Source organism: Eublepharis macularius, chromosome 7, assembly GCF_028583425.1.
Source record: "Eublepharis macularius isolate TG4126 chromosome 7, MPM_Emac_v1.0, whole genome shotgun sequence".
Lineage (NCBI taxonomy): Eukaryota > Metazoa > Chordata > Lepidosauria > Squamata > Eublepharidae > Eublepharis > Eublepharis macularius.
The window spans coordinates 6490203-6511447 of record NC_072796.1 but is presented as its reverse complement, the minus strand read 5'-3'; the positions used below and the strand labels follow the sequence as shown (position 1 = coordinate 6511447).

The following is a 21245-nucleotide window of genomic DNA, read 5'->3' as shown; positions in this document are numbered from 1 at the left end:
TATTCTTCACTAGAATGTTTATGGAGAGTTAAAAACTTTAATAAGAAACAATTCTCCTCAGCCTCAAGGATGAGGTGAGGGAAAAGCAGAGAACAGCAGTGGAGATCCTCTTTCTGTGGAGGCAAAAAAGAGAATGGAGGGAATAGCGCCTCTCCTCCTGGTCATGTGATAATTTTGGCGGGAAAGCGGCAAAGGGAGGAGGGGCACTCCTAGTCTTCTAGAAAGCTCTGGAAATCTTCACTGTGGCTGGCCTGCACATGTGCAGTCCCCGTGTGCGGCTGCACAGAAGACCACTCGATGAACTATAGTTACCGGTAAGTGCAACCCTGTTATGTCCTTGTGGGCATGTCCCTGAGGCCCATTGGTAAGGATGTGGTAGTTCTTTGAGGTCAATAAGCTTATATTCTTACATTTCGTTGGCTTTTTCAAATCAATTTTTGTCATTTTTTTGGCAATTAATATTCAAAGAAGCCACAAAGATGAACCTGTTTTACCTTTGTATTAGGGCCACATCCACACCTTATTGGATATTGTACTGCCATTTCATTACCGTAGACATTTGCCACTGGGGAGTTTTCCACACAGAATTTTCTCATCAGCCTGGCCCTATACTGCTTCTATTTATCCCCTAATTTTCACACATTTCTTTTTTTTTTTGCCTTTAGTTTTTGCTTCAGGTTTCTTGGTTTTTCTCTGTTTTTTCCCCAGTACTTTTTAAACCACTTTTACCCTGGCTGATTTTGAGCCAAGTTTTTCCTCATGAGTAACGTTTTCTTTAGTTTTGTTTGTCCCACCCACTCTCCCACACCTCCAACCTACTTTTCCATGACTGGACATTCATCATTGTCGAACAACTCACCCACACTTTTCTTCCGCCTTCCTGATTTTGTTTTCTATATTTTTTAAAAATTGTAATTTTCATATTGGTATATCGACCTACCATTATAATAGATGCAGCAGATTCTCTGAATTCCCAGTGTTCATTTTTAAAAAGCAAGTCTCCAGCTTGTTCCATTGCGAAGAGATGCCTTTTTCTTTATATTTCTGCAAGGGGACTAGAGACATACTTTTTTAAAAAATGAAAGTTGGGAATGTAGAGAATCTGCTGCATCTATTATCACAACGGTAGATCAATACAGAGATATGGAAATGACGATTTTTTAACAAAATTGCAAAAGCTCAGGAGAGGGGGGGGGTGGCCACTCCTTATGGTAGAAAAAACAGTACAGTTTGAAAAGCACATAGGCGCTACCAGGGCTTTTTTTCAGCTGGAACGCAGTGGAATGGAGTTCTGGCACCTCTTGAAAATGGTCACATAGCTGGTGGCCCTGCCCCCTGATCTCCAGACAGAGGGGAGTTGAGATTGCCCTCTGCACCACTGGAGCGGCACAGAGGGCAAACTAAATTCCTCTCTGTCTGGAGATCAGGGGGCAGGGCCACCAGCTATGTGACCATTTTTGCAGAGGGTGATTTAAACTTTTAAAAACTCCCCCCTTGTTCCAGCTGACCCAAAGTGATGTCATTGTGTGGTCCTGGGAGCGTGCACGTACTTTGCGCAATGCATGTGGTACCGGGGGCATCACCTCCTGGCAAGAGTTGCCCCCTGTGCTGGCAACCCACTGAGTTCCACCACCTCTTTTCCCAGAAAAAAAGCCCTGGGAGCTACTGCTTCGTGCTCCATCCCAGCAGAGGTCAGCTGACCCAGCTGATGCTAGCCTCTACCTCCTTGCTCTGGGCAGCCCAGGTGGGGCTCTCTGGTTTGGATGATGGAGCTCCTCCACTTTTAGCCTTCCCCATGCAAAGACTTCCTCATGTATACAATTTCAATTAAAAAAAAATCAGTCCTTATATTGGTCTAGTGATATAATCATCGGCAAAAAACAAAAAGGTGTGTGCGCTGTGACATCACCAATGATCCCATTGATAATGACATCCCCCACCCCCAGCCTCTGCCCCTCGCCTCCTCTCACCTGGCCGGTGGACAGAAAGAAGGTATGGGAATGTGGTGTGGGTGTGTGCTCCTGTGAGCTCTGGAACACCCCTGCATGCCCTACACTGTGCCAAGAATGACTTCATTCCTGGTGTGACGTGGAAGTTATAGGTCTCGCCTGGGGCTAACTGAGTGAAAATTGGCCCCCAATTTAATGTTTGGGGCCAATTTTTACTTAAGCAACCCCTGGCACAACTCATTACTTCCGCATCATGCCAGAAATGATGTCATTCCCGCATTGATGTGGGGCACTCCGGAGCACGCATGCAAGGTAAGTGCAGCCCGTGCAACTCCCCCCCACCCCTGCATCCCCTGGTTTGGCCCACTAGGGACCTGACAACCCTAGTCACATGAGATGCTGTTGTTAACATATTTAGCAGCATTTTTATGTAAAACCCTTCCCCTCAGACGGGCCTGATTACATGCTCCATCACATGTCCACCATGGTTCTATCAACCAGACATGATCCCAGAGTTCCATGCTTAAAACTGTTCTTAAGTGCAGTTCTTAATCGTAAATAGTTTGTTTGCAGCAGAAAAATATCAACACAACAAAAGCAGAAAAACATCAATGCAACAAAAGCGATCCAGCTATAAGACTCCCTCTCCTTTTCTTTCTTTGACTACTAGCAGCAAGACAACACAGGAGCCTTCACAGAAGGTCAGGCAGTGGATGGAGTTTCTGGCTTTAATCATCACAGGCAAAGTTGTCTTCTGACAAATGCAATGTAGGTTCCGGCAGCTCAATCAGAAAGCAAATGGACAGACATTATCAGACAGACGACCAACACTTCATCTGACAAATTTTATCTATTTCCCTCCACTGCTGACTCAGAGTTTGCTATTTAAAACAGCTTTGTTAAGGAGTTGGGCCATGGCGTTTCTGCCTCTGTCTGTCCACTCTTCAGCATCCAGCCTCTCTCACACTGTCCAGGATGCAACATATACACAACGCACGCATTCCCAAAGGAAAAAGAAATAAAAACTTTTTTAAAAACTTGAAAGAAACAAAATCAAAAAGAGTCCAGTAGCACCTTTAAGACTAACCAATTTTATTGTAGCATAAGCTTTCAAGAATCACAGTTCTCTTTGTCAGATGCATGGAGGGCAAAAAGAAACTGGTCAGATATAGAGGAGGAGAGGGGAGGGCGGAGTAGATGCAAACAGCTCCTTCTGATATGGAGATGCAAACGGCTCCTTCTGATATGGAGATCAGTTTGCTTCTGTTAAGGAAATCAATTATCTCTGACAATGAGATAACCATTCATAGTCCCTATTCAGTCCCAGCTTGACAGAGTCAAATTTACATATGAATTTGACTCTGTCAAGCTGGGACTGAATAGGGACTATGAACGGTTATCTCATTATCAGAGGTAACTGATTTCCTTAACAGAAGCAAACTGATCTCCATATCAGAAGGAGCTGTTTGCATCTACTCCGCCCTCCCCTCTCCTCCTCTATATCTGACCAGTTTCTTTTTGCCCTCCATGCATCTGACAAAGAGAGCTGTGATTCTCGAAAGCTTATGCTACAATAAAATTGGTTAGTCTTAAAGGTGCTACTGGACTCTTTTTGATTTTGCTACTACAGACTAACACGGCTAACTCCTCTGGATGAAAGAAACAAATCATCCATCACTGAGTGGGACATACCTTTGCCCCTCGCCTTTCAGGCAAACCGCCAAAAGGGAAGGCAGGGTAATAGACTGCTAGTTATTTTTGGGGAGGTTGCCACCTACACTTCAGCTTCCTGACCGCCACACTCCGCCTTCCACTGTGCAGTCCAGACTTCCAAAGACTCCCCATCACAAATTATTCTCAGGGCCTGTGACGTGATTTCAGGTAACCCTCTGAGTGACCTTTTGTATCATTCCATGCTGTGCTAGCTCTGGGTATGATTCACCACTTGAGTAGTAGGAGTGCATAACAGATCAACCGCCAAGACTGAGAAGTGTTATTTTTCTCCACTAAGCTTGTCTTTCACAGATTTCTATCAAGCAATGCTGTATGTCTCTTACCAAAAGATATGGTCTTTCAATACACGCTCCTGAAGAAGAGTCCATTTGATCCCCAAGTCAACAGACGCATAGAGCTTAAAGTAAAAATGCAAACAGTTATTTAGTACAGTTCTTATTTAATCCCTTACGCAAAGAGTACCTGTAAAGGAGTTTTGGTGAATGAGGAGCAGGGCTTTTTTTCTGGGGAAAGAGGTGGTGGAACTCAGTGGGTTGCCCTCGGAGAAAATGGTCACATGACTGGTGGCCCCGCCCCCTGATCTCCAGACAGAGGGGAGTTGAGATTGCCCTCCGCGCCTCTCGGCGGCGCGGAGGGCAATCTCAGCTCCCCTCTGTCTGGAGATCAGGGGGCGGGGCCACCAGCCATGTGACCATTTTCAAGAGGTTCCAGAACTCCATTCCACCGTGTTCCAGCTGAAAAAAAGCCCTGAGGAGGATAATGTGAAACAGAGAGCGAATGGGCTCTACAGATCAAATTATTGACTTACTATTTACTGGATTCAATATGTTTTGAATTATCAGTGACAAGTTGAAACTAGTAGAAAAAGAGGAAGACCCAATATGAGCTGGATTGACTCAATAAAGGAAGCCACAGCCTTCAGTTTGCAAGACCTGAGCAAAGCTGTTAATGATAGGATACTCTGGAGACCATTAATTCAAAGATTGTCAAAAGTCAGAAGCAACTTGATGGTACATAATACAATATAGATATAATTAAATAAGAAGAAATATGACTGTGAAGGGCATTTAGGTTCAACATATTGGAATGTCCATCACATTCACTGAGAGCTGGCATTGGTAGTTAGTGTTGGACTAGGATCTGGGAAACCCAAGTTCAAATCTCCAATCTACCCAAGAAGCTCACTGAGTGACCTTGGGACAGTCACACTCTCAGCCTAACCTACTTCACAAGGTGTTTGCGAAGATTAAAAAGGAGAATGATGTAAGACACTTTTGGTCCCCACTGGAGAGAAAGGTGGGTTATCAGTGAAGCCAATAACTAAATAAATCACACGAGTGTACCACCAAATCATCAAATATCTATGGTCAATGTCAGATCAAATGATGCCACCTTAAATAAAATTTTTGGTGAAGTCTCTTCACATTTTCAGCAGTGAGGCATCAAGTGATGTGCCTGCATTTGCTTTTCAATGTACACTGCATGTCCTCAAGATCAGGGCTTTTTTTCTAGAAAAAGAGGTGGTGGAACTCAGTGGGTTGCCCTCGGAGAAAACGGTCACATGGCCGGTGGCCCCGCCCCCTGATCTCCAGACAGAGGGGAGTTGAGATTGCCCTCTGCGAGTGCAATCTCAACTCCCCTCTGTCTGGAGATCAGGGGGCGGGGCCACCGGCCATGTGACCATTTTCAAGAGGTTCCGGAACTCCGTTCCCCCGCGTGCCCACTGAAAAAAAGCCCTGCTCAAGATACAGACGATGCTTTTCCATGGCTAATCTATGGACATATTAGCCAGCACAATCTTATTCGTATCTACTGAGAATTAAGTTCCACTACATTAACAGGGCTTACTCCAGGTGTGAGTGTGCACAGCACTGCAACCCAACAATGCAAGCCTATGCAGAGTTACACTCTACTAAGTTCACTTAAGTCCATTACAGGGCTGTAACTGTTTAGAACTGCACTGAGTTACTTAACCATATTCTTCTCAGCGTGCTAGAAAATATTTCAATACATTTAGAGATGATGTTCATAAAATCACGTGACATTTCTGAACTTTTTACCTGTTCCTCCTTAGTGAAGGCAAGCACTTTGTCCTCCTGCTTCGGATGAAAAATCAGTGTTTCCACAAAGAAATTAATGGGCTGCTTTTGAAAAGTAGCTCCTTCGTCTGTGCTAATAAAAAGACTCTGGCCCCGGTCATTTCGGGAGGAACTTACAAGAATTATCTGTAAAAGAAAAGATTAATGGATCAACAAAGCTCCTCTTCTACATGCAGATATCTTCTCTATTTTATTTTTTAAATGCAAAGGGATGTAAAAGCTGATAAAAACACATACTCTGAGCTTACCAAAGAACACAAAGAAATCCATCCACCCCTAAATTCCAAACCTCATTGTGTGGGGGTTGCAAATCTCCAATTTTATGTACTGGTCCAAAGATCACAAAAAAACCGGTATCAATTGTTGGACTATTCCATTTATGACAAAATACTTACAATTACAGTCTTGAAAAATCATTTTAACTTTCTCAGTGTTGGAGTCAGACCCTTAGCCCACCCTCCCAACATCAGTTCTCAGGAGACCTGGGACGTTTCCACACAGCTTACTTTTTGCCGGGATGCAGCGTGATCTCGCGCGATAACAGCGTGATCTCGCGCGATAACAGCGTCTTCCTGGCGCGACTTCGTGCGCAAAGACGCTGTATCCTGACAAAAGGTAAGCCATGTAGAAACGGCCTTGTTTAAGTCTGCAAAACAGGCATGCCCTGTCTCCTGATTCAGTGACTGAACCAATTCACACATTATGGACTACTCAGGTCCAGGGCCTTCACCCTGCGTCAGACGCAAGTCGTGGGTTCTCCTGAATTCCTGCATGAAGGAGTATCCAATTCAGATCAGGGCCATGACACGCGTGGCTACCACCTTTTCTCCTGTGCTACTTCTCTGACTTGAAATTATCCAGCGGGAGGGGTACTATTTGGCCCACTGGGGAAAAAACATTTCAGATTCAAATCACCTACAAATCTACATGAACTGTGATGCCATAACACTGTGTGGCTTAAGAGCCCAATTAAGAAACGTGGTCAGTTATTACAACAGAAAAGAGTTACCTGATTAACATGAGTTAACAGATTGCCCAAGAAACAGAACTTACTGCTTTTTCTAATCAGATTCTGAGAGCCAAGCTACAAGTGACGCCTGACACAGGTTGGACACTTGTCAGCTTACCTCAAGTTTTGATGGGAAATGTAGGCGTCCTGGTCTTGCAGCTTGGCTCTCTATTTAATTGAAGTTTACAGAAACCCTACATACACACACCCAGCGGAGGAGAAAGGGAGGCGCCCAGCAAGAGCCTGACGCCTGCACTCCCCTCCCGACCGCATGTTCTCCCTCCCATAGACTGCCACTCTGTAAACTTCAGTTTAATGGACAGCCATTTAATAAATCTGCAAGACCAGGATGCCTACATTTCCCATCAAAACGTGAGGGAAGCTGACAAGTGTCCAACCTGTCTCAGGTGTCACTTGTAGCTTGGCTCTCAGACAGCTTCTCCAAGACTAAGGGTGGCCAACTTCTGTGTAGCTAGAGACCACTATGCTCTCCAAACACTACTTTGGGCTTAAAGCAACCTGACACTTTCACAGCCAGTCAAGATTTGCAACATAGTAGGCATCTGTAAGGACTTCACTGGCTGTATCTGTAACTGGGGAAACTGAGGAACAAATGTCCTTCACAAGGCAGCCTTTTGTGGGCTCTTCTCCTGAACTGCTACCATACAACAATGTCATAAAATGTATATATAAGACACACTCACAGATTACTTCTTTTTCTTATAAAGAACATTGAATAAAATTTGGCAAGGCTCCTGAGGGCTGGTGACAGGGCTTTAGGGGCCTCGTTTGTCTCACAGCTATTCAACCTAGCCACCCCCATCCTTGAAGTAAGCCCACGGGACGATACATTTTTGTAGAAATTCTGGGATGACATCAATTCCTGTTGAAAAGCAGCCCCCCACCCCCATGTCATGACCATTCACGGTTGTAAAAATGTCCACATGACTTCTCCATGCTTCATTAAGTTTCCTGGACATTTCTACAGTTCCTCTATATAACATGCACACACACACACTCACACACGCACCACACAGTGTCATTTAACCAAGAGCTTGGACTTCTTGTTGCAGTGGTACAGAGACCTGTCTACCATGTCCTGTCACCCACAGCCTGACACACTGCAGCCTTCCCCTGTGAACATCGAACAGTGCCATACCCAACAAAGGAAAGAAACTGGATGCCTCTTGACTGGTAATTAAATTAAGAATTCCAGAAATAGACTACGTCTGGGATTGCTGCCAGCGAAGAAATAGAGACGAGGAGGAAGCCACCAAACTGGCAGCTCAACACAACAGAGGAAATAAAAGAATGAATCAGGGCAGCATGCAAACGGCATACGCATCAGAGGAGCCTCTAATGTTATCAGTGCAGACAAAGGGAATGATGTTTAATCCTCTTTGCTCAACAAGTGGACTAAGGGAACAGGTAACTGAATAGAAGTGGGGGAGAAGCAAGAAGTAGCACCAACACGGTACAGTGGTTAGAGCGTTGGACTAGGATCTGGGAGACATAGGGCCAAGCTATAAGTGACGAATGGCACTTGAACGGCAAGTGAACAGACTCACGTGTATTCCTCCCTGTTCACTTGCACTCCACTTGTGCTCCAAGCTTGGCTCTCTGTTTTGAATCCACACTCTGCCATGGAAGCCAGTCACACATTCCCAGTCTAAGACTCCACAGAGTAGAAGACAAGCCTTCCAACACAAATATTCCATGCTTTATCCTTCCTGAGTGGTGGAGAGTGCCATCAAGTCATAACTGACATATAGCAACCCCTGGTGGGGTTTTCATAGCAAGCAACTAACAGAGGTGGTTTGCCATTGCCTGCCTCTGCAACCCTGATCTTCATTGGAGGTCTCCCATCCAATTACTTACCAAGGCCAACCCTACTTAGCTTCCAAAATCTAACAAGATCAGGCTCACCTGGGCTAGCCAGGTCAGGGCATCCTTCCTTAGTACAAGTGAGGTTTTAAAGGATTCAGAAGGCCCGCCACTGTGTAGATTGTTAAATAACAGATCTAATACATGATTACTAGGAAAATGCTGTAGTCCTCATTAGGGAGAAGCTCTTCAAATCATTCAGATATTCGGATATGTGGCACTACTGAAAAATGGCCCCATAACACAGAGAGCTAGAGGCCAGACCATCGCTGTGCTGCAAGTACTGCTGAAAAATTGCTTCTGACTATAGAGGTCAGTTCCCTGGGAGAAAATGGCTGCTTTACAGAGTGGTCTCTATTATACCCTTCTGAGATCCCTCCCCTCCATGGGCTCCACCCCCTAATCTCCAGGGATTTCCCAGCCTAGAGTAGGCAACCCTAGGGGCCCCATATAGGGCAACTGGTAACTATGTACTTAAGGAACATCACATAGGATGTCTAGAGGTGACAACTCTAGCTTGGGAAATTCTTGACGATTTGGGGGTGGTACCTGGAAAGGATGGAGTTTGGGAAGGGGAAAGAGCTCAACATAGATGTGATGTCATTCTAGGACTTCCACTTCTTCTAAACTTTATGGTATACCATAGAGTGTGCATTCTGAAGCTGCCATTTCCTCCAGGTGCACTGATCTCTGAAGTCTGGAGATCAGCTGTAATTTTGGGGAAATTCCAGGCCCTGACAATGTTCCTAAGCCAGTGTCCACAGCCCCAAGGATGTGTGGAATATGGCAATGGAATATTTCATGTTGATTCTCCTCTGTGACGTGATCACTGTGTTTTGGATGTTCAGTACTGCAGTATGGGGCCATGTTATGAAGGAAAGGCTTCTTCCAGCAATTTATGCTGCAGTACTAATTGGAAAATCAGGATGTGATCAGCTAATGCTGCACAGATTTTCACACACTGCTGGATGCTCATGATGGCCCCTATGCTGGTTTTCAATGCTTATCTTGAACCTGAACTACTTGTTGATTAATCAATGAAAACAGCTTTAACACAAAGCACCAGAGTTGTCTTGGTCTTCAGCTGGGGATCAGCGTGGCCATTTGGAAAAAGTAATCCCAGCTCAGCTGTACATTTAACAAGTCACCATTTCACAGTCTCTATTCCTCATTCATAAAATTAGAATAATGATCTCTGTGCGACCAATTAATATCGCACAGAGAAGAAGATAAACTGCCTTGTACGTTAGAAGTGAAGTAATGTTATTCATAACAATATACCTGTAACGTATTGTCCCGGCCCATCCCCTGCACTGCAGCAGGACTTCCCCTATTATACAATTAATTAAGGGCTAAAGTAGATGGGGCCAAAATAGCACCTTTAGACCTGCCACAAGGATGCCTCCGCCATTTTAAACTGGTGCCGTGGGGGCCCCTGTGGCCTTTTTAAACCCTTTAAAATGGCTGCAACATCCCTGTGGTGGTGTTATGCACAAACTTGTGCCCTAGGTGTCCCTCTCGCCAATCACAGTAAGAGACACACACCATGGAGTCCTGTAGAATTGAAGCAGAATAGATTGTTTAATTTAAACAATGGAGGAGCAATTTACACAGGAGTAGGTGGTCTCCTTGTGTCCAAAGCTCATCAAAGCTACAATAGAAGTGCAAAGCAATTTATACCCTCAGGTTAGTTATAATAATATTACAATATTCTAATATTTCTTATCTTATTGGCTCGTAGTCTTGACACAGGTGTCTAGGTTTAGTTTGATTGGAAGACGCAAGTCTAGGTCAGCTACGTAATTGGGGAAATTCCAAGATTTGCAGTTCCTTATCTTGTCCTTGTGCCTGTTCCCCTCGGAAGGACACCTTCTGTGGGTGGAAAGGAATGTTCCCCCACTTATCTGTCCTTGTGCCTGTTTCTCTCTTTCTTAGCCTTGAGAGAGAGATGATACTAAAATCGGCTGACCTAGTTTGCTACATTAATCAGTTTTTACAGAGTTTTAACATGTTTTAACATACATTCTTCTTTGGTCTTCTTGTTTCAAGTGTCATATTCTTACAGGTTGCATTACAAATACTACATTGGCTCCTGAGCATAGAAAAAGTGCAAGGCATGTAATACTGAAAGGCACAGAAATGGTATATAAAATCCCTTTCTTTAAATCCATATTCCTCAGTGGACACAAGGATGCTGTCAAGTCTAGTTTGGCCCTAAGTTTACCATAGCAGGAAGGAGAATTTCCAGTAGCTGCAAAGAATAATGCTAGGAATTTCCTAGAGCATGTTTATTTACTTACGTTGTTCAGTTTCTATCCCACTCCTTCCCAGGAGGGGTGTAGCAAGATTCGAGTCCAGTAGCACCTTAAAGACCAACACGATTTCCTGGATATAAGCTTTCAAGAGCCAAAGCTTCCTTCGTCAGAGTTTTGACTCTTGAAAGCTTAGACCCTGGAAATCTTGTTAGTCTTTAAGGTGCTCCTGGACTTGGACCTTGTTCTTCTACTGCAGACCAACATGGCTACCCACCTGAAACTACCAAGAGTTGTCAACAACAGACCAAGTAGAAGGACCTATCAGGAAAAATACAAATAATATAAAGTTTCAATTAATTTTAATTTAGATTTCTGAATAGGATCTCAAACAGGAAGCCCAAGAACAAATCTCCAGATGTTATCATATTTACTCAAAAGTAACTGTGGGAGGGTCAAGATGCTAAAGAGCAGCAATTTTCCAAATGAAATCATACACAGTCTCCTAGGGAAAACATACACACATCTGCCTTTCCCTTTAGCAAGGCAAACTGTATCTTCAGATAAAGCAGCTGAAGTCAGGAAAACAGCCATGCCAGAACTCTGGTCCAATTCGGAGCCCCCCTGGAGTTGCTACTCAATGAAAAATGAAAATGTCGGGACATCTGCCTTTCCACATTCTGAAGGTACTCATGTGTTCCAATACTCAGTTCCAAGTGGGTGTAGATAGAGACGCACAAAGAAGTCTCCATGTTGTATTTACACGCACATCCAACAAGCAGGTCACAACTATTCCAGCATACTAGTCTGGATTCTGCAAGAACTATCCCAGTTAGATTTCTGAGCAAGCAAAACTCATTGCCAGACTGTAATGGGGAAGCAGTGCCAGATATGTTTTTCTTTGATGTTTTTCATACCTTTCCAATGAAATGCCAATGTCAATCCAGAATAATAAAGAGTCCAGTAGCACCTTTTATGACTAACCAACTTTATTGTAGGGTAAGTTTTCGAGAACCACAGCTCTCTTGGTTCATGCATCTGATGAAGAGAGCTGTGGTTCTCAAAAGCTTATGCTACATTAAAGTTGGTTAGTCTTAAAGTTGCTACTGGACTCTACTATTTTGCAACTACAGACTAACACGGCGAACTCCTCTAAATCCAGAATAAATGTACATAAAAAGTGAAAATGTATATCCAAAGGTGAAGAAAATGCATAATATTCAGGCTTTCTCCTCATCCAAGTTTTTTCCTGTGTTGCATGATACAACACAAACACAGCCATGCTCTGAATTGCCAATTAAATTTGTATTAAAATGGAACAAGGTGCAAGTGGTCACATTTTCTCCCTGAAGAAAAGTAACATGACAAAAAAGCACGGGGGGGGGGGGGAAATAACATGACAGCTCAGGAAACCTCACCCAATCCAGACACAGAAAGGGCCGACACACAGCTAGCTCTTTCTTGATTCTGTGGGTGGTGGCGCTTGTCGTCCTTCGCAGCTGGCATTGTGATTTGTCTGGTTAATTCCGATAATGAATGAGAATCTGGCATGCTAACTAATTATGGGAAACTTGATTGGTTGGTGTCCAACTTCTTAGAGGGACAAGCGGTGTTTTGCTACATTGAGGAAGGCAATCTTATTCCAGAGAGCATTTGATGGAGGGTAATTGGTTTAGCACACTTGGCTGGTCTTGTTTTAATCCTGGCTGTTTTCACACTACTAACCTGCTTCCGTAACATTACAAAACGTTGCGCAAAAAACATGGAAGATAGCGTCTTCTGCACGATATCGTGCAAAACTCTCGCGAGAAGATGCTATCTTCTGCGTTTTTTGTGCGTCGTTTCGCAACGTTACGGAAGCAGGTTAGTCATGTGAAAACGGTGTGTTTTTAAAATTCTTGTGTGTTTCAATTATTCCTCTGTGCTTTTAAATTTGTAATTTATCTGTTTAATCTGTGTTTGAATTTGACTATTATAATTTGTGTCCTCGCAATTTGATGGCTGCACTGTTAGTCACATTGAGTCCAAGGAGGAACAGAGATAAAAACATTTAAAATAAATAAATAAAAACATATGTATTCCCCATACTATTTTAGGCAGCAGGTTTAACAGAGATTACGTAGTTTACAATGGCAAAATAGAACTCTATTTAAGGAATAGCTTCATGACTCTTAGTCATCCAAATTCATTAATTCATTAATTCATTCATACATAGCATCTAAATAATTGCCCCAGAGTTTTAGCTTATGTATAGTGAAAAATGTGGATTATCATATGTTAAGAAAAGATCAAAACTGGGCCGTTTCCAGACGGCTTACCTGGCTCTGGAACGTTGCGCCATCTTGTGGGGAAAACGCGAAATATCGCGTTTTCTCGCGCGAGTTTTGCGCGACGAGAAAACGCGATATTTCGCGTTTTCCCCGCAAGATGGCGCAACATTCCGGAGCCAGGTAAGCCGTCTGGAAACGGCCCTGGTCAAACCTACATTCTGTTCAGCAGACATCAAGGGCTGATTCAACCTCCCAAATAGCTCCATGAAATTGTGAATAGAGTTGCCAACTCTAGGCAGGAAAATTCCTGGAGCTCTGGGGGTAAAGCCTAGAAGGTGAAGGAGCTCTGCAGAGATGTGATACCATAGAGTCCATCCTCTGAAGTTGCCATTTTCTCCAGGGGAATTGATGTGTGTGGTCTGGAGATCAGTTACAATACTGGGAGAGCTCCAAGCCTCGCCTGGAGGTTGACAACACTAAACTGTAAACTGTGTCCATGCATGCAGAATGTCCTAGAGGTTGTATGAACAGATCTGTGTGAACAGCAGAAGCAACCAAAGAGAGCTGCTATAGCATAGCAGTTAAGTAGCTGGACTGCACTCTGCTGCTTTGAATCCCACTCCTGCCATGAATTCAGCAGGTGGCCTTGGGTCACCCACTCCTCTCAGCCCCAGCTGTATTGTGGGGATGATAATAACACTGACTTTGTTCACCGCTCTGAATGTGGGACTAATCTGTCTAGAAGAATGTTGTTGTTGTTGTTGTTATATTACAAGCTCTGTATGTATACAACTGTTTTTCATGGACCTTTCCTCATGCGGTAGCATACCCAAATCTGGAAGACTTTTTGAGGCTGGGCTGGCCCTAAAAATATGCAAACGATTCCACTTCATTACTAATAAAACACTGGCAAAACATCTGAAGTTACATTTACTTAACACTTGCTGTTCTAGGGAGTCCCTGAAGATGGCAGCATTCAATTTCCCTTTGTATGTTTCAGGTCTTTATTCCCCACAACTCTATGCAATTTCATATCCCTAATATTGTAACGACAAACACTATGCAAGGGGACTTCTTTCCATGATTTTTTTTTACTGTCCTTGATCGAGTGCTGAATTATTAACTTACAAAATAGAAGTATAGAGCAACTTCCATCATTTAGCCATTGGGGGATGGAAAATTTAGTTGTGTTCATTCATTGGGTGTCTCATAAGATAAAACCCAGATCCAAAGCTCTGCCAATGGAGTGAAGCCGGGAGAGTGGGGCTTTTCTGTCTCTCCCTCTCTTGTTGTAGCCAACTGTTCTTGGGAATGAAGGGGCCTCTAGGAACAGCACAGAGGAGGGTCAAAGTGGGGATCAGCTGTAGAAAAAGGGGACCAGCCAAAGGCAGCCCCCTCTCCTCCACCAACAGACGTGTGCTTACGCCAGTAAAATGGCACCTTTGGATCCCGCCCTTTGTATATATCATCCCAGGCTAATAGTCATTTTGTCTACCAAAACTGATGACTGAATGGTCAGTGTGTCATTGGCAAATCTGCCCGGTATGGCACTCTACATTGGCAAGGTTGTGCAAGCCAACTGGCACACCAGCTCCAGCAATTTGTCTGCTTTGCCAGCTGTGACTGGGCTCGTCCTCCCCTCACAATGGCCATTTAAACCTGACGGCCCTTTGAGTAGAGGCATCATTAGCTGCGGCCAGTCCATCGGCTGGAGCTGGGCTCTCCATAGGCCAGTTGGCTTTTTCAGATAATAGCTAGAAAAAGGGAACCAGCAAAAGGCAGTAATTTTGTCTACCAAAACTGATGACTGAATGGTCCGTGTGTCATTGGCAAACCTGTGTTAAGTCGATTGTAGCCAAACAAAACAGAAGTCCAGTGGCACCTTAAAGACTAACAACCAGGGCTTTTTTTCAGCAGGAACGCGGTGGAACGGAGTTCCGGAACCGCTTGAAAATGGTCACGTGGCTGGTGGCCCCGCCCCCTGATCTCCAGACAGAGGGGAGTTGAGATTGCCCTCGGCGCAGAGGGCAATCTCAACTCCCCTCTGTCTGGAGATCAGGGGGCGGGGCCACCAGCCATGTAACCATTTTCTCCTAGGGCAACCCACTGAGTTCCACCACCTCTTTTCCCAGAAAAAAAGCCCTGCTAACAACATTTATTTCTGTAATAGCTTTTGTGAGTCAAAGAAGTATAGGTCCAGAACGGATAGAAAAAAACCTGTGTAGAAAACCTGAAAGTCATGCTCTGCAGACAGAAATCCTTCCAGCCATAGTCAATGCCTGGCCATACAATTTTCAAAAAGTTTGGGATGGGAAGGAATTGGATGCACGCAGGTTTTCCTCTTAGCTGTGTCTTTTCCCTTGTGGTCTGAGAACTGGTATGTGTGGAGGAAAGTGAATGCAACTAAAACAAAATGCCTATCGTGAGCCACCTGTATTTTGGAAGAAAGGACAAAAGTGGGGAAAGGAAATATTAGTGAGTGGAAAGGAATTGCTACTTTGAAGTTGATTTGGGACTAGTAGCACCTTAAAGACCAACTAAATTTCCAGAATATGAGTTTTTTTAAGAGTCCAAGCTCCCTTCATCAGTGGTCCTCTGATGAAGGAAGAACTTTGATCTTGAAAGCAAATATCTGGGAAATCAAACTGGTCTTTAAGGACCTGAATCTTGCTCTTCTACTACAGATCAATATGGCTATCCCCCTGAAACTATTTTGAGGTTGTCTTTATTTCCTCAAACAGTCAAATCAAATATTAAGATGGTGAGCCCTTTGAGGGCCAGAGAAAGACAGTGATACCTATAAATGTCAGGTTCTGGAAGTCAGATCCCCATATTACTCCACTGCACACACTCCAGGGTATGAGTTAAAGTAACTTTATCAGAGATCCATCAGTATCAGCATACCCAGGCAAGGTCATTGGCAGAAGTGATGTACGGGAGTTTGGAGGGGTCAGTTATAGGCAGAGTTTCCGCCTTTGGGATAAGGATGGTTGAGATTCTGGAGCGAAGGGGTCAGGAGGGGGAGGAAGGACGGGAGAGGGACTGGAGGAGACAAGCAAAAATGAAGTCATTTTCAGTTCCCAGGCTCAGCCGGCCTTCAAGGATGCTCTCTCCGGCGGCTGTGAAAACGAAAGTAGACGCTATCCTAGGCACCTGCGAGATAAGCAACTTCCAGCCAAGCAGACTATTAATAGGCAACTTCATGTACTCTCAGAGGATCATTACCCAGCACAGAACACAGAAAATACTCATGGCAGATATGTAGACAGACATATATGACACCAAACTGTGCCCAACAGATTGCACAGCATATAGGTTTGCCAACCTCCAGGTGGGCCCTGGAGATCTCCCAGAATTACAACTGATCTCCATACTACAGAGATCAGTTCCACCGGGGAAAAAACAGCTGCTTTGGAGGATAAACTCTATAGTATTTTACCCTGCTGAGGTCCCCCAAGAAAGAAAGACAGAAAGACAGAAAGACAGAAAGACAGAAAGACAGAAAGACAGAAAGACAGACAGAGAGACAGAGAGACAGAGAGACAGAGAGACAGAGAGACAGACAGAAAGAAAGAAAGAAAGAAAGAAAGAAAGAAAGAAAGAAAGAAAGAAAGAAAGAAAGAAAGAAAGAAAGAAAGAAAGAAAGAAAGAAAGAAAGAAAGAAAGAAAGAAAGAAAGAAAGACTTTTCAGTGAAAGCAGCAGGAGCATTTTGTCTGGCCAAGCCACCCAAGCAACAGTTTGGGGGCAGCACATTGGGGAGGTGCCAATGCAGCACAGGGGCTTCCATCCATCAGTAGCACAGTGGGAGGGACTGGGAGTATTGCTTGGGACAACCAAATTCCTTGAAATGGTCCTGGAAAGCAAATCAGAGTTGCCATTCCTGTCCAGGAGGCCTTGGTCCTTGCATGCGTGTACACACACACACACACACACACACACGGCTCTCCTCAGTGGAGGGCAACAAGGCAACACCCACCTCTGGTCCCTAGGCCAGCAGCCATTGATTCCCATTCCCATTGAACGGATTAAGGAGCAGCGATACCGTATTACTACGAAAAGTAACCAGAGAAGAACTCGTAATATCGGAATGAAGTTGTAATTAATGCAGGCAATATAAATGAGTCAAAATAATGTTTTTTTAAAAAAACCTGCAGTAAGAATTATTTTTAAAGTGTTTATTTTTGGCACTGTTGTTCTTCTGTTGCGTAGGAGTGCCAGTGCAGTCTTCTGCAAGTTAAAAAAACAAGTACTTCAAACACTTGCATGAAGAAAAATGTATTATTCACATAAGGGATTGGTTTTGAACAGGGCTTTTTTTCTGGGAAAGAGGTGGTGGAACTCAGTGGGTTGCCCTCGGTGAAAATGGTCACATGGCTGGTGGCCCCGCCCCCTGATCTCCACACAGAGGGGAGTTGAGATTGCCCTCCGTGCCGCCAATCTAAACTCCCCTCTGTCTGGAGATCAGGGGGCGGGGCCACCGGCCATGTGACCATTTTCAAGAGGTTCCGGAACTCCGTTCCACTGCATTCCAGCTGAAAAAAAGCCCTGGTTTTGAAGGGATTCATTTTATGACTATGAGCAGAACCACAAGTGACAAAAGGCACAGATTGGACACTTGTCAGCTTCCCTCAAGTTTTGATGGGAAATGTAGGCAGCTTGGCGGAATGTTGGACAAGTGACAGTTGACAGAGAGCGAAGCTGCGAGACCAAGATGCCTACATTTCCCATCAAAACTTGAGGGAAGCTGACAAGTGTCCAATCTGTGCCTTTTGTCACTTGTGGTTCTGCTCTATGTCACAGCAGAAGTGTGCAACATAAAAATGGTATGAACATCTTTTTTGTTTGTTTGGTTTTTATATCCCATTTTTCTTCCCAGTAGGGATCCAAAGCAAAGAACATTGTTTCCCCCTACATCACTTTATCCTCAGAACATCAAGCCATTGAGGGACGTTAGGCTGACAGATAGTAACAGGCCCTAGTTCACCTAGTGAGCTTCCACGGCAGAGTGGAAATCTGAACTCTGTTCTCCCCCAGTCTAGTCCAAAAAGCACTCCCGGGGATGTGGCAATCATTTCATAGAGTCATAGAATCATAGGGTTGGAAGGGACCTCTAGGATCATCTAGTCCAGCCCCCTGCACAATTAAGGCTACAGCACAGGTTCCTCTTGCTTCGGCTTATTTCTGGCTGATAGGAACTAATGTGGTAGATTAGAGGACCAGTCTGCCCCAATTCAGAGCTTCCCTGGATGTCTTTCTCTGGATACTCTATCTGGGTAACCCCCAACCTGGTGAGATGCGGAGGGTGTGAAGCAGCACTTCGCTGATTCGAATCCCACTTCTGCCCTGAGCTCTGCAGGAGGCCTTAGGGAAGCCACTCCTCACGCCCCACCCCCCAGCTGTACTGTGGGGATAATAAAAACACTGACTTTGTTTACAATGAGTGGGGCACTAATCTGACTAGAAGAGCAGCATGTAAGCACAGTTATTATTACCTACCAGAAATAAGGACTTTTCAGAGATAGCTGAAAATTATTCAATAGAGACTTGCGGTCCAACCAAATTCTTATAGCAGTGTCCTCATGTGATTTCTTTTCTAGGTGGACTCCTGCAACCCGAAGCAAGGCGGTTGCCGTCTCCCGGGCTGGAGACCCCTTAGGGACTCACAAGTTGCAATGTGAAGGAGATTAAACAGCTGTTCAGAACCACTCGACAGGAAGCCAGCACTTCTCCTGTTTCACACTTGCTTTTACAAGAGTGTTCCGCTAGCGATTATCTCTAGCTCCAAGTGTTTGAAAAGTTTTTTAGCTTCTCTTGACCCGATTGGGAACCCAGATACAGCAGTCAATAACTGAGTAATTGAATAATTGAGAAAGAAAAAATTGTGCAATTGAGCTTCAAAGACTCTTTGATGTGTCTTTAATATTATGTGGATTCTCAGATGTGAATACATTGTCATTAACTGCTTAGATTCTCGGAAGAACATATTGGTATTGTGATTTGTGACTGTATAAGTTCATTCTTTGCACTGTGCACTTTAGACTCTAGGACTGTGAAGTTACTGACATTAAATAGTGATATCAAACAGTTGTAATAATTAGGCACGGTGCACTTTAAAGAAATTGCTGTTTCCACAGTTCTTTTCCTGTTCCTTGTTAGCATCCCCTCAGAGCCCCTTTGTTTAGTTAGCTGACAGGTGGATTATATATGATTAAATCAATAGATAGATCATTTGTATTTTTGTTAATATGGGGGTTATATTGCACAAATGCAGAAAACAGAAAACCAAAAAAGATAAACCCTTTCAAAGTTAATCCCGTGTGCCAAAAACTTAATTTGTATTTATTTGTTTTTTTATTGTACAAGATCGCACTTGTACAATATGAAACAAAAAATTGAAATATGTATTAACACTGAAAATGTTTAAAGAAAAGAAAATATTTTGCATTAAATATTATTGGGGTGGTTACATTACACTAAAATTCAATCTAGCTTTTATGGAACAATTTTTTTAAAAAAATAAAAAAAAATAAAAGTACTCTTTGGCAGAAAAGGTGTCATTTGAAGAACTTTATTTTGGTCTTGTTCTTGTGTTGTGTAGGACTTTAAGCTTCTGTGTTTCTGTGAACAATAAAAAAAATTCTTCCCAAGGAGCCAATTTCAACATATTTACAAATTTCAAAAGGAATATATTGGGGGGTTTTTCTTCCATAAAATATGTTTTCAGCTTTCCAAAATTATCCTTTTCTACCAGACAATGACAGCAAACTCCAAGACCTAATGGCTTGCACCCAACTGCTCTGCTTAGCCAAGAGTCTTCCTCCAGAGGAATTGGCTCTTCTGTTAGAAGAAGTTCCTTGAACTGAGGCTAAGCAGAGGGGCAGAGAGCCAATGGAACTGTGCAATATGAACACAGGGAACATATTAGAATTGCTACTTTGACTGCATAGTACCAAAACTGAAGATTTGATATTGTCCTCAACATTCTAGAAACACAGTTTATTACTGTATTTACCCAAAAAGATGACTAGCTTATTTTCCAGTTGTGCAGTCCAGAAAAAGACGATTACAAGGGTGTAGAGTAAAAAAAACCCTTTTCTGTATAACATGGGGAGGTGTTGAGTTACATTCAGCATTATCTTCCTTTGAGACCAATACTGTAATTAAAATAATTTTCCAAACCCAACTGGATCATCTTTCATGATTTTCTCTCAACAAATCCAGTTGTAAATCTTTCAATGTTAAATTCATACTCAATAGTCTTTTCTTCCAAAAATGACTGTCAGGCCTGCTATCCACAGTAACGCCATATTGTTTTCTGATGCTTTCTCATTCTGTAGTTTTCCAGTGTTATTTGCCTACAGGTTCACAGAGAGCCAGCTGTGTTCCCAGGAAGGCCTTATCTACCAGGACTAGACATCGACCTTGGAGGAGCTTCCCTCGCCTTCCCAGGCATCTACTGCAGTCGGGCAATGGGGTGGGAGGGGGAGTGGAAGGAAGTTTTGATATATTGCAACTTGTAACTAACATGTCATTCTCAACAAAGCTTCATGGTCAGCCAGAAGCTTTCATGCCTTTGGACTAATTATGGACACCTGTACTTTGAATATAATCTTTCAATAAAGAACCTTTTGAATTAAGAGACCTTGGATTTCTTGCAGCAAGGGGTGGGAGATGAAATCAGAGTAACTGGAATTCCATAAATTGACAATGCCGTTCCTTTCACTAATATAATTATTGCTATGATTCATTATGTTATCTCTGCTACCATTGAACTGAATAGAGGTGCAAAGATCTATTAACTGCACAATCCAAAGCAGAGTTATTCCAGTCTAAGCCCACCGAAATCACCTTTGCCTAGGATTCCATTGTAAGTGTAAGCAGGACTTTTATAAAGCTCTGCCTTTTCCTGATGGCTCAATGCATTTTTCTGACTTTCAGAAGCATGGCTGAGTCAGAATCCAAGAGACAGCTCTCACTGCCACTTGAACCCCCGGCCACTACAGAGTGCAGTCACCTATCTTAGCTTCCATCCCCATGGTCCAGGGTT

At 43.6% G+C, this 21245-nt stretch overlaps 1 protein-coding gene across 1 annotated transcript in view; it reads right to left on the bottom strand.

Annotated features, from left to right (window-relative positions):
* Nucleotides 1-21245, bottom strand: part of SORCS2 (sortilin related VPS10 domain containing receptor 2) — a 222356-nt gene that overhangs the window by 68183 nt on the left and 132928 nt on the right. The window contains exons 7-8 of the mRNA XM_054984867.1: nucleotides 5744-5908; nucleotides 4007-4080 (exon numbers count right to left, since the gene is read on the bottom strand). Coding sequence (XP_054840842.1) covers nucleotides 4007-4080; nucleotides 5744-5908 — 239 coding nt within the window. The remainder of the gene's footprint in view (nucleotides 1-4006; nucleotides 4081-5743; nucleotides 5909-21245) is intronic.